General features: G+C 47.5%; 1 protein-coding gene across 1 annotated transcript in view; it reads left to right on the top strand.

Moving 5' to 3' along the window:
• The window catches only part of LOC311127727 (collagen and calcium-binding EGF domain-containing protein 1-like), a 19,573-nt gene extending 8,160 nt beyond the window's left edge, over window positions 1-11,413 (top strand). The window contains exons 3-11 of the mRNA XM_084159596.1: window positions 8,253-8,305; window positions 8,656-8,787; window positions 9,001-9,138; window positions 9,393-9,526; window positions 9,718-9,838; window positions 9,995-10,134; window positions 10,309-10,344; window positions 10,578-10,613; window positions 10,840-11,413. Coding sequence (XP_084015722.1) covers window positions 8,253-8,305; window positions 8,656-8,787; window positions 9,001-9,138; window positions 9,393-9,526; window positions 9,718-9,838; window positions 9,995-10,134; window positions 10,309-10,344; window positions 10,578-10,613; window positions 10,840-11,028 — 979 coding nt within the window. The 3' untranslated portion in view covers window positions 11,029-11,413. The remainder of the gene's footprint in view (window positions 1-8,252; window positions 8,306-8,655; window positions 8,788-9,000; window positions 9,139-9,392; window positions 9,527-9,717; window positions 9,839-9,994; window positions 10,135-10,308; window positions 10,345-10,577; window positions 10,614-10,839) is intronic.
• Window positions 11,414-13,215: the final 1,802 nt, after the last annotated feature.

The raw sequence follows: 13,215 nt of genomic DNA, 5'->3' as shown, positions 1-13,215 counted from the left end.
GAAAAACATAGTGAAGAATGGGCAGAGGCGATGTGATTTAGGTCCGGAGCAACAGGCTCCGAAGCAGTAACGAGGACCAGATGCCTGCGTGTGTGTGTGTTTGTGTGTGTATCCAGTCAGGTCTGAACCCCACACTGTGCTCCACTAAGGCTCTGACAGGGTTACTATCTTCAGCCAAGTCCTCATCAGACTCACCACACTACAGCAACCAGCACGTTAGCCACGAAATGAGGAGAGAAATATCTCACCACTTCCACCCAATTGTACAAGCTTAGGTGATAAAAGGTTCAGAGAGACATGTCTTCTCTTGCCAAGAGTACATCAGGACAGCTCATTCACCCTAAACACATAGTGAAACTGCCTTTCATCACACATTGTTTACGTTGCATCTAGGAGTTCCGGGGGTGTCCTATTCTAACTAGTACACTTTTTTTTTATCTTTGCCATTTCTTCCTCGGTGTGTTTTGAATGGCGATCAAGCTGTGGGAAAATGAAACTGTTTAATTTGTCTCACACAATACTGTTCTGAGTACTGCCGTAATACTGTTTCATTACAGGGGAAATATTATCAATTTCTCTGTTTCTCACAAAACACTTTTTTACAAGGCCTGAGGTTCACTCCCTGTCTTTAATGGTGAAGTCTAATAAGTCTAATCATTTGCGTAGATCGGTATTATTGTTGGACCCCAGTAAATATCCAGTAATCATTTTACATATTTTTCTAATTAACATTCACCTGAACAGCGCTCTGTACAAACACAACGCCTGTTATTCATTACAGTTCCACAGAGCAGGGGTAAGCACATTTCTGCCCTTGTATGGGTATGATGTAACACTAATATCTCAGCAATACAAATCACCCACCAATTGATTAAGGCCTGTAATGGCACCGTCAGCATGTTGTTTGAAGTACAGCACAGAGAAGCAGCCGTGTGCTGTATAGACAGTAAATGTTTTTATATCACAGAATTGGAAAAAGGGGGGGAATGAAGGAATGAAAAGGGGGGGATGAAATAAAGGAAGTTTGAAGTGGTAAAGATGAGGAGTCACGGTCGGACACAACAAACATAAATCTCTCCAAGCAGTGGGGCAATTTCAACCCTCCCACCTCCAGGCCGTCTCCCTCTGAGTCCTGGAAGGTTCTGGAAGGCCAAGTCTTATCAGTCCATTACCTTGAGCCCTGGTTAAGGACTTTGTTGTGATCTCAGCGTAAAATCCTTAAAAAACACCAGACTGTAGCCTGGTTTCCTGCCCTGGCAATAGAGCACTCACAGACACGTCATTAAGACAGATCCATCATTAGTTTGGCTTTAGACTCCCTTCTCAGTTACTGGCTGCTCTCACTACATGACCTATAATCTGGACCTCATCTCTCTCTTAGGCCCTTTATTGTCCTCGTAGGGTCCATATTCTCTCTCTCTCTCTCTCTCTCTCTCTCTCTCTCTCTCTCTCTCTCTCTCTCTCTCTCTCTCTCTCTCTCTCTCTCTCTCTCTCTCTCTCTGTCGTCAGGTAAGGCTCCAGGCCAGGTCACATGTCTGTCTGTCTGTTGTTGAGAGGTTGTGAGCGGCTCAGAAGGGTCAGAGATGGCACATTCCTGGGGTGACACCCGGCCCTGGGTTGACCCCAGGGTCACAGTAGCCAGCGGCCCTTCATATTGCCTGGGGGGAACTGAGGGTGGGCGCTGGCACTGGGAATAGACCTGGGAGCTTTAGGGCCTGTAATGAGAAGGGTCATAAAAGAGAGGGAGAGTGACAGAGAGGGATAGGGGGCTCTTTGTCACTCTTTGGCCCAACATTAACTGGCTTTATGAGTGGTGGTATACCCTTTTCACACTACCGTGCAGACCCAAACCATTCTGTGCTATGCTGGCTCTGATATATTATTTTCACATTGTCCTTCCTAGCACGGTTCCAACAATTATGGTTGATGTGTCACCAGGTCAGCTGTGGGAATAGGGATAGGCTGTTAGAATTTTAGAACAGGCATTGGTGATGGAGTGAGGAGCTGTGAAGACAGAAGCGGTAGGAGGTGGGTTAGAGGTGGCGAAGGAGTGTTGGTGCTTTTTGGGAACTGTAGCGTGGCTGTGCTTGTGGAAGTGGTGCAGACCTCCTGTGCTCTCAGTGAAAGCATCCTCTGTCTGACTAACAGCCTCCCCACTCTGATGTGTCCCTAAGAGAGACCGCAGGCTGGAAGTGTGCTGACAGAATAAATAAACAGAGAGAGGACACGCTCACGTCTCAGCACACCTTCACATATACTCACACTGTCCAAGAACAATATGCTTATACACTAACACCCTTACCTACCCACAAACACCTTTATATAACAGCCTCACACCCTGCTGTATGAGGAAACACAAAGAAAACAGACCCTCTTAAAAATAACACCCTAATCAATTATACACACAGGACTGATGCTTTTACTTAAACACAAAGACGGGAGACAGACTATCATCCTCACACAGAGAGGCACTTAGACTTATAAACAGGATAACATTCATTCAAAAACTGCAAAGCACACAGCACACCCACACCCACATAAAGACATCAACATGACAGATATGTAAGAGCAGAAACACACAAACACACACACACTGCCTCTCCTGTCCTGAAGTGTCGAGGGGTCAGTGACCTCCACCGAGGTCCACTTCCTGTGTTTCTGACTCACAGAGCACCACATGAAGGACCATCAAGCACAACTGACACAAAAGCTACATCTCTCTTTCTTTCACTCCTTCTCTCTCCCTCCATCCTCCTCCTCTCCTCGACGTGTCAACATCTCCCTGTCTCATTTCCTCCTCGCTGCGTTTCCATCGCCACAACAACCCCCTTAAGTCATCTCCGCTGTCTCTCTGAGGAGTCTGGGAGTTGACCGAGTAAATATGATACATAACGTTGCCTCACTAAAGTGGCACAGGACATCTAATGATACTGTTGTCCCTCTTCGCTATCTCCCCCATATCTAGAAACAGAAACACTATCTGAGGTCCAGGGAGCAATCCTGTACTGAGTGAGTGGAACTGTTAATACATAGTGACTTCAGTCTGGTTTATGGAAACCATCATTCTAGATTGGTCTCTGCTCTGCTCTCTCTGTGTAACCTCAGTGCTGTCTGTCCAGGTTGTAGACGGTTGGGGGCGGGGGGGGGGGGGGTCTATAATGAATATCCAGTCTTTGTAGTGCATTCCTGGGTGGGTCTATAATGAATATCCAGTCTTTGTAGTGCATTCCTGCCACGAAAGCACAAATAAATCACGCCAGCCTGGATGGAAAACAATAACATTGATCTCTCTTCCCTGGAGGGAGACCCTTGCTAAAGTACATAATCTGGCGTGTAAAGTGATCCTGCTCTGGCCTGTACTCTGGATCCTGTCTTGCTATTCCTCCAGCGTCTCTGTGCTGTTTTTGGCAGCAGCAGTGTAGTGTAGAGCCTGTGTGGGCCCTCGGTACGTCCCTCTCTCTGCAGGTAGTCACTGGGTCACCACCAGCACTAAGGAGGACCAGGGGGAGCACAGGGACAGGGATGCCCAGGCATGGTGCTCCTAAAACGGACTCATAGCTGGGTGACTTGCATGGTCAGACAGACCTGGTGGGTCTGTAGGCACTATGTTAGAGTGTGGAGAATTAAGAGAAGCAGTGTCTAACAGCAGGAATACCCTCAGGGTGACACAGGGACTCTACTCATCTTCTGAAGGAACTTAATCAGACAATATGCTTGTGAAGGACATGTTGATGCAGAATGTAGAAACACAGAAGAATCGAATGGGCAGGAAAATACCATAGAATCCGACCATCAGTATTGAAAATCTGGGAGTAGAGAAAGATACTCTCTTAGAAAAAAGGGTTCCAAAAGTGTTCTTCGGCAGTCCCGATAGGATAACCCTTTTTGGTTCCAGGTAGAGCACTTTTTGGTTCCAGGTTGAACCCTCTGTAGAAAGGGTTCTACATGGAACCCTAAAGGGTTCTACCTGCAACCAAAAGGGTTCTTCAAAGGGTTCTCCTACAGTGAGGGAAAAAAGTATTTGATCCCCTGCTGATTTAGTACGTTTGCCCACTGACAAAGAAATGATCAGTCTATAATTTTAATGGTAGGTTTATTTGAACAGTGAGAGACAGAATAACAACAACAAAATCCAGAAAAACGCATGTCAAAAATGTTATAAATTGATTTGCATTTTAATGAGGGAAATAAGTATTTGACCCCCTCTCAATCAGAAAGATTTCTGGCTCCCAGGTGTCTTTTATACAGGTAACGAGCTGAGATTAGGAGCACACTCTTAAAGGGAGTGCTCCTAATCTCAGCTTGTTACCTGTATAAAAGACACCTGTCCACAGAAGCAATCAATCAATCAGATTCCAAACTCTCTACCATGGCCAAGACCAAAGAGCTCTCCAAGGATGTCATGGACAAGATTGTAGACCTACACAAGGCTGGAATGGGCTACAAGACCATCGCCAAGCAGCTTGGTGAGAAGGTGACAACAGTTGGTGTGATTATTCGCAAATGAAAGAAACACAAAATAACTGTCAATCTTCCTTAGCCTGGGGCTCCATGCAAGATCTCACCTCGTGGAGTTGCAATGATCATGAGAACGGTGAGGAATTAGCCCAGAACTACAAGGGAGGATCTTGTCAATGATCTCAAGGCAGCTGGGACCATAGTTACCAAGAAAATAATTGGTAACACATTACACCATGAAGAAATCCTGCAGCGCCCGCAAAGTCGCCCTGCTCAAGAAAGCACATATACATGCCCGTCTGAAGTTTGCCAATGAACATCTGAATGATTCAGAGGAGAACTGGGTGAAAGTGTTGTGGTCAGATGAGACCAAAATGGAGCTCTTTGGCATCAACTCAACTCGCCGTGTTTGGAGGAGGAGGAATGCTGCCTATGACCTCAAGAACACCATCCCCACCGTCAAACATGGAGGTGGAAACATTATGCTTTGGGGGTGTTTTTCTGCTAAGGGGACAGGACAACTTCACCGCATCAAAGGGACGATGGACGGGGCCATGTACCGTCAAATCTTGGGAGAGAACCTCCTTCCCTCAGCCAGGGCATTGAAAATGGGTCGTGGATGGGTATTCCAGCATGACAATGACCCAAATCACACGGCCAAGGCAACAAAGGAGTGGCTCAAGAAGAAGCACATTAAGGTCCTGGAGTTGCCTAGCCAGTCTCCAGACCTTAATCCCATAGAAAATCTGTGGAGGGAGCTGAAGGTTCGAGTTGCCAAATGTTAGCCTCAAAACCTTAATGACTTGGGGAAGATCTGCAAAGAGGAGTGGGACAAAATCCTTCTTGAGATGTGTGCAAACCTGGTGGCCAACTACAAGAAACGTCTGACCTCTGTGATTGCCAACAAGGGTTTTGCCACCAAGTACTAAGTCATGTTTTGCAGAATACTTATTTCCCTCATTAAAATGCAAATCAATTTATAACATTTTTGACATGCGTTTTTCTGGATTTCTTTTTTGTTATTCTGTCTCTCACTGTTCAAATAAACCTACCATTAAAATTATAGACTGATCATTTCTTTGTCAGTGGGCAAACGTATAAAATCAGCAGGGGATGAAATACTTTTTTCCCTCACTGTATGGGGACAGCCGAAAAACTCTTTAAGGTTCTAGATAGCACCTTTTTTTTCTAAGAGTGTACTCTCCTAACCTTGTTAGTCACCTAACCTTGATGTTTGTCTGTATTGTGAAGAGAGCAGAGCAGAGAAGTGAAGGAAGAGCCTGGTCTGGTAGCTCTCCTCCTTAAGGCTGTGCTTAACAGTCCTGTCAGTGTCACACATCACTCTCACTAATAACCCCTGCCCTGTTTCTTGACATTAACAAGATGCACCCAATTACTGACTGCTCTGGGCCCCAGGCACACACACGCACACACACGCACACACACACGCACACACACACACACACACGCGGGGGAGCATGAGAAGCGGTTATCTCACTGTGGAGGACAGTGATGTAGCTTTAGTGGTTTGGCCTTTTCCCTTTTAGATCAGAGAACAGTGTTCATCAACAGAGACCAACCCCTACATTCCCAAACATCAACAGACAGGTCATCACACTGTGTAACTAATAACCTGAGCAGTTTATACAGACCACTGAAGAGCCGTTATCATCAATCAGAGACACCTCTAGCATTTACTTTGAAATTTTAGTCATTTAGTAGACGCTCTTATCCAGAGTGACTTAGTTAGTGCATTCATCTTAAGATGGCTAGGTGGGACAACCACAGATCTCAGTCATAGTAAGTACATTTTTCCTCAATAAAGTAGCTATCAGCAAAGTCAGAGCTAGTAAGGGGCGAAAAAGTCAAGTTAGCTCATGAAAGAGTTTCTTTCTCTTTTTTTCAGGTCCCAGATCAGGGGCAGTGTGGGGTCAGGTCTCTGTGTGAGTGACAGGCTGTCTGTTGATGTTTTCAGTGGAGCAGTGGACACAGAGCAGAGGTTGTGTGTTGATGTTATGAGTGGACACTCAGAGAGACCAGAGGCTGCCAGCCATAGCCTCCCCTTGCTGGCTGTACATCTCCAGCCCAGACAGACAGACAGACAGACAGACAGACAGACAGACAGACAGACAGACAGACAGACAGACAGACAGACAGACAGACAGACAGACAGACAGACAGACAGACAGACAGACATTTTGTCTGTCTGTCTGTCTGTCTGTCTGTCTGTCTGAATAAACAGCTTAAACCTCCCCTTGCTGGCTGTACATCTCCAGCACAGACAGACAGACAGACAGACAGACAGGCAGGCAGGCAGACAGGCAGGCAGGCAGGCAGGCAGGCAGGCAGGCAGGCAGGCAGGCAGGCAGGCAGGCAGGCAGGCAGGCAGGCAGGCAGGCAGGCAGGCAGGCAGGCAGGCAGGCAGGCAGGCAGGCAGGCAGGCAGGCAGACAGACAGACAGACAGACAGACAGACAGGCAGGCAGGCAGGCAGGCAGGCAGGCAGGCAGGCAGGCAGGCAGGCAGGCAGGCAGGCAGGCAGACAGACAGACAGACAGACAGACAGACAGACAGACAGACAGACAGACAGACAGACAGACAGACAGACAGACAGACAGACAGACAGACAGACAGACAGACAGACAGACAGACAGACAGACAGACAGACAGACAGACAGACAGACAGACAGACAGACAGACAGACAGACAGACAGACAGACAGACAGACAGACAGACAGACAGACCGACCGACCGACCGACCGACCGACCGACCGACCGACCGACCGACCCCACATCTGCTGTCCATTAGCCCAACCTGGCCCTCTCCTCTCTGGGCACACTGACTGGAGGGACATGAGGTGGCAGGCCTGGAGAGAGATGTCCTTCAGGCCCCTGGCCAGAGCCCCTAGCAGCCCCCCAGTACTGTCCCATCCCATCCCCAGCTCTCTCCATCACAACACAACAAAGCTATGAGCCACAGATTAAAGCGCCAGTCCGTCATGTGGCTTTAATTAGGCCCTGGCCAGGCCCATAGTTTTGTAGGTTATTTATCATTCAGAAGAGGGAGTGGGGGAGGGTCTTAGAGGAGTGATTTAGGGTTATGTTGCATAGAGGTTGGAGAAGAATAAAAGCAAGTTGTTATCTTCAGGGAACCTTGAGTGAGGTACCATGCTAAATTCCCTCCATCAAGAGCGTGCAGTTTTCGGGGCAGGAGTTGTGTGTTTCCCCCCATAACCTCCACCCCCCTCCTCGTCTATGATCTGTGTTATTTTGGTTCTGTGATTCTATGAGTGTTCCAATATCCCTTTCCATCGTTTCCTATTCCGCAGTTCCATCCCTAATGCCTGTAACATGTGGTGTTTTGGTTTGCTGTGTGTGAGGATGATGCTCTTTGTTCAGCTGTCTCTTGACCATCTAGGCTAGTGCTGTTGGGAAGTGGGGAGGGAGGTGAGGGATCTGGTGCTAATGAGGATCTTTGGTCCTAAAGACAATTGACAGGCTGGGTGTTACCAGAGAGGAAGAGGCGAAGCGAGAGCGTTTACTCCTGTCAAAATCTGTCCACGATTAGGAAACTGATAAGCAGAGAGATAAGCAGACCACCTGCCTTCCCTCCTTTGGGACAACGACTCCCATTGTTAGGGCGGAGACATGAGCATCTTGTCATTATATACAGTATTTCTGGTGTTTCACATTTAGTGGCTGTGTAGATCCATTCAGTATGTGAAGGGAAGGATACAGCAGCTGGGATATGAATTATTGGCTCATGCTACTGTCTGTCTGTGTGTTTATCCACAGGAGGAAATGCTGTGAGGGCTTCAGGTTTGTGATGGGCCAGTGCATACCTGAAAGTAGGTTAAACAAATACACCAGTTCTACTCACCCCAAGTCAGATTCTATACTCAGTGCCTGTAATTACACCTGGGCACCTGTACACAGACAGAATGCAAATTACTTATGCCAAATTAACCCATTACTGAACTGCAAATTGTATCGAAGAGTAAAATAGATGTAATTCCATAAATTGTCAATACTGTACAATGACACACCATGACCACTAGATGGCAACATTACAAAGGAATACCCTTGAGGAATATTATTGGCCATCCAAGGTTATTATTGAGCTGTTAGCTTTGCATGTAAGATCCTATCTGTGCATGTCCCTATTGATGAACCAATCCCTCCCCTTTATCTGCTCCAGATGTGGATGTGTGTTCTGGCTCCCCATGTGAACAGCAGTGCACCGACAACTTTGGACGGGTTGTCTGCACCTGTTACCCCGGATACCGCTTTGATCGAGAGAGGCATCGCAACCACCAGACCTACTGTTTAGGTAAGTCCACTACCTGTTTATCTGCCAATCAGCTGTTTATCAGCCTGTTTATCAGCCAATCAGCATTGTCTTCTTTTGTATAAATCTCTATTTAACATCCTGCATCAGAGCAACCGCTCTCTCTCCCTCCCTCTGATTAGAGCAGCCTAAATGCAGCCTTAATCAGAGGGTGTAAAGTCACAGCTGGTGTTGTGTCTCCCACACCACCCACAGACATAGATGAGTGTGTGGAGTCCGACGGCAGTGTCTGTGATCACGACTGTGAGAACACCGTGGGCAGCTTCCTGTGTCGCTGTCGCAGTGGTTACATCCTGGCACCAGACAAGGACTCCTGTATACCCAGTCACAACCGTGGGTGTTCAGTATACTACTATATTTTACTCCTACTGTCTACATGAGCCTGGCTACTACAGCTACACTACCTCTGGGTTTAGCTCTCCAGTACCTTCCTGTGTGTCTTCAGCCTGAGGGTACAGTATATGTGTTTGAGACGGTAAACATAGACTACTAGACTTTCTGTTTGTGTTACTTATTCTGTAGTGTTACTTACTCTGTAACAAGCCTGTGTCTCTGAGAGTCTCTTTGTCTCTGTGTCTTTCTGTCAGTGAGCTCGTCAGGGAAGTCTGACACCCTGATGAGTGCTGGCTCCTGCTCCCTCACCTGTCAGGACTTTGTCAACATGAGGAACAGCCTGCTGCAGCTCAAACTGAGGCTGGGCAGCACTCAGTCACCTAACCAGGTACATCTACATCACAACACTAACTACTGCACATCTTACTTACACTGTTGTTCCATACAAACACAGAGATACACTAACCAGAGATACACTAACTGTAAACTAGCCTCGCCAGACTTGATGTCTCACAATGGAAGTCTGGCCAAATTGAGACAGGTTGTTGTACTACAACCTGTGTGTGTACCTGTCTGTAGGTGTTGTCTCCTGGCCTGGCTAACAACAGTAATAAGCCGTCTGCTGGGAGGGTGGGGAAAGGTACTGACATCCCCGCCCTCCCTGGTCCTCCTGGCTCTCCAGGATCCCCTGGGGTCCCAGGTAAGAGTTGTCTTCTCTTTCTCTGAATCTTTCTAACTCAGTCTTTCTCTCTCAACTATCTCTCTGTTTACTGCCTATGTCAGCCGTTTGTTGGCTGATATTCAGCAGGCTGATACTCCATGGTTCCTCTTACATCCCTTTATTCTTGGATCCCAGGCCACTCAGGATTGCCGGGGGAGAAGGGAGAGCCTGGAGAGAGAGGCCTGACCGGCCCCCAGGGGCCACGGGGAGACATGGGCCCTATGGGCCCCGAGCCTGACCTGGAGCACATCAAGAGGGGTCACAGAGGAGCTGTGGTAAACATATTATTTCTCCCCCAATAACATGCTGTTGGGTCTATTAGTCCAGGCAGACCTCAACACATCCATAGCTGCAGAGATACATCATTACAATAAATGTTGCATGAGAGGAGCTGTAGCTCCCACTAAAAACATTTCAACCCATATTTCTGTCACTCCTTTTTCCAACAGGGACCTCCTGGCGCACCAGGCAGAGATGGACTGAAGGTCAGTATAACAGTCTATCCATGTGTCTGTGTATGTTTAGTAAATGCTTGTGTGTGTACTGTATGTGTTTAAACTTTCCTGTAAACTTTTCAAAGCTGGTAACTGGAACATTTACAGCAACACTTTTCACCCCACCCTGAGAGCTCTGAGCTGCCAATGTGAGCTCTTATAGAAGCCTGTGTGAATGTTGGAAGTACGGAACTGGACGTTTCTGGATGTTTCTTTCTCTTTAGGGTGACAGAGGAACTCCTGGTACCAGAGGTCCACCAGTGAGTCTGCTTTCTGACTTACTATATTTGCCAGCTAGGCTTTGAACTATTTTTAAATGCATTTTCATCATTTTCATCATTGTCATCTTGTTCATTCTATTCTATCTAATATCAGATTCCAAGCATACAGTAAGTCCAGCCAAAAGCACGTAACATGCCTTACAGGTTGAAATCTAATTTACTGATGTGTGGATAGAGATATTAAAACCTCCGTATCTTTCCCAAGGGACCTCCCGGCTCCTTTGACTTCCTCCTACTCATGATGGCCGACATTCGCATTGACATCATCGAGCTGCAGGAGCAAGTGTTTGGGAAGAGGCGGGGCCTCTCCTTGGACAACCCGCCCCACTCCAGCGGAGAGACAGGGTTCGGGGAGTGGGGCTCCGGACAAGGAGAGCTCATGCTCAATACCTGACCTCCATAGCCCTGCCCACGGCAACTGTCACTCAAAACGATAAGCCAAAGGAAACTAACTAATCAACTGGCTCTTGTAGAGCAGAGACATTGAACTGACTCAACTGACTCCTTTCCTCCAGTGAAGCCTTGTCTCTAAAACCCAAATAGGACTGTATGAAGTGAGGAGACCTCTGATCAGCTCTCTCTCCTGTCAGAGATATAGACTATAAACAAACACACAGAGAGAGAGAGAGAGAGAGAGAGAGAGAGAGAATGGTAAAAATGGAACCACTGGCCCTCCAAACCAAACCACTGCAAGCTTTGCCTTGCTGCCTTGATGTTTCCTTCATGCCTAGCCTGGTCTGGAATGACTGAAGAGACGGGGTATGCCTTTGCGTGCGGGGCTAAGGGTGGTGATGGTTGTAGCCCTGTGTGACTGTGTCTTTGTGCTTTCTGAGCTGAACCACTTCAAACACAGCAGGGGCTTTATCGTCTGCATCTCTTCCTGTTCCTGTCAAATCTGTCCAGTCCGAGGAGAGGAGACTCCGGTCGGTCGCTGCCTGACACTGCAGGGACCAGAATCAGACTCAGGCCCCAGACTAACTGCACCTGTTTATGCAACAACCCAACTCAACAGCTTTTATACTGCAGCCACTAAACTACAGACTCTCTGAAGCATCTTTAGAGATACAGTACATACACTACATTACCAAAAGTATGTGGACACCTCCTCGTCGAACTTCTCATTCCAAAATCATGGGCATTAATATGGAGTTGGTCCCCCCTTTGCTGCTATAACAGCCTCCATTCTTCTGGAAAGGCTTTCCACTAGATGTTGGAACATTGCTGCAGGAACTTGCTTCCATTCATCCACAAGAGCATTAGTGAGGTCAGGCACTAATGTTGGGCGATTAGACCTGGCTCACAGTCAGTGTTCCAATTCATCCCAAAGGTGTTCAATGGGGTTGAGGTCAGGGCTCTGTGCAGGCAAGTCAAGTTCTTCCACACCGATCTCGACAAACCATTTCTGTATGGACCTTGCTTTGTGCACAGAGGCATTTTCATGCTGAAATAGGAAAGGGCCTTCCCCAAACTGTTGCCACAAAGTTGGAAGCACAGAATCATCTAGAATGTCATTGTATGCTGTAGCGTTAAGATTTGCTCAAGCTCAAGCTACATTTAGCAGACGCTCTTATCCAGAGCGACTTACAGGAGCAATTAGGGTTAAGTGCCTTGCTCAAGGGCACATCAACAGATTTTTCACCTAGTCGGCTCGGGGATTAGAACCAGCGACCTTTCGGTTACTGGCACAACACTCTTAACCACTAAGCTACCTGCCGCCCCACGATTTCCCTTCACTGGAACTAAAGGGCCTAGCCCGAACCATTGAATAACAGCCCCAGACCATTATTCCTCCTCCACCAAACTTTACAGTTGGTAGCGTTCTCCTGGCATCCGCCAAACCCAGATTCGTCTGTCGGACTGCCAGATGGTGAAGCGTGATTCATCATTCCAGAGAACGCGTTTCCAATGCTCCAGAGTCCAATGGCGGCGAGCTTTACACCACTCCAGCCAACACTTGGCATTGCGCATGGTCATCTTAGGCTTGTGTGCGGCTGCTCGGTCATGAAAACCCATTTCATGACGCTCCTGACGAACAGTTATTGTGATGACGTTGCTTCCAGAGGCAGTTTGGAACTCGGTAGTGAGTGTTGCAACCGAGGACAGGCGATTTTTACGCGCTACGCGCTTCAGCACTCGGCGGTCCCATTCTGTGAGCTTGTGTGGCCTACCACTTCACGGCTGAGCCGTTGTTGCTCCTAGACGTTTCCACTTCACAATAACAGCACTTACAGTTGACCGGGGCAGCTCTAGCAGGGCAGAAATCTGATGAACTGACTTGTCGGAAAGGTGGCATCCTATGACGGTGCCACGTTGAAAGTTACTGAGCTCTTCAGTAAGGCCATTCTACTGCCAATGTTTGTCTATTGAGATTGCACCTGTCAGTAACGGGTGTAGCTGAAATAGACGAATCCACTAATTTGAAGGGGTGTCCACATACCTTTGTATATATAGTGTAAATAAAAAAGGAACCATTTGAAAGTTTCAGAAAGTTATTTGGATATGTGGTCCTCTGTAGCTCAGCTGGTAGAGCACGGCGCTTGTAACGCCAAGGTAGTGGGTTCGATCCCCGGGACCACCCATA

The sequence above is a fragment of the Coregonus lavaretus genome, assembly GCF_964263955.1.
Source record: "Coregonus lavaretus genome assembly, chromosome: 4".
In the NCBI taxonomy this organism is placed as follows: domain Eukaryota; kingdom Metazoa; phylum Chordata; class Actinopteri; order Salmoniformes; family Salmonidae; genus Coregonus; species Coregonus lavaretus.
This window is presented reverse-complemented; position numbering and strand designations above follow the sequence as displayed.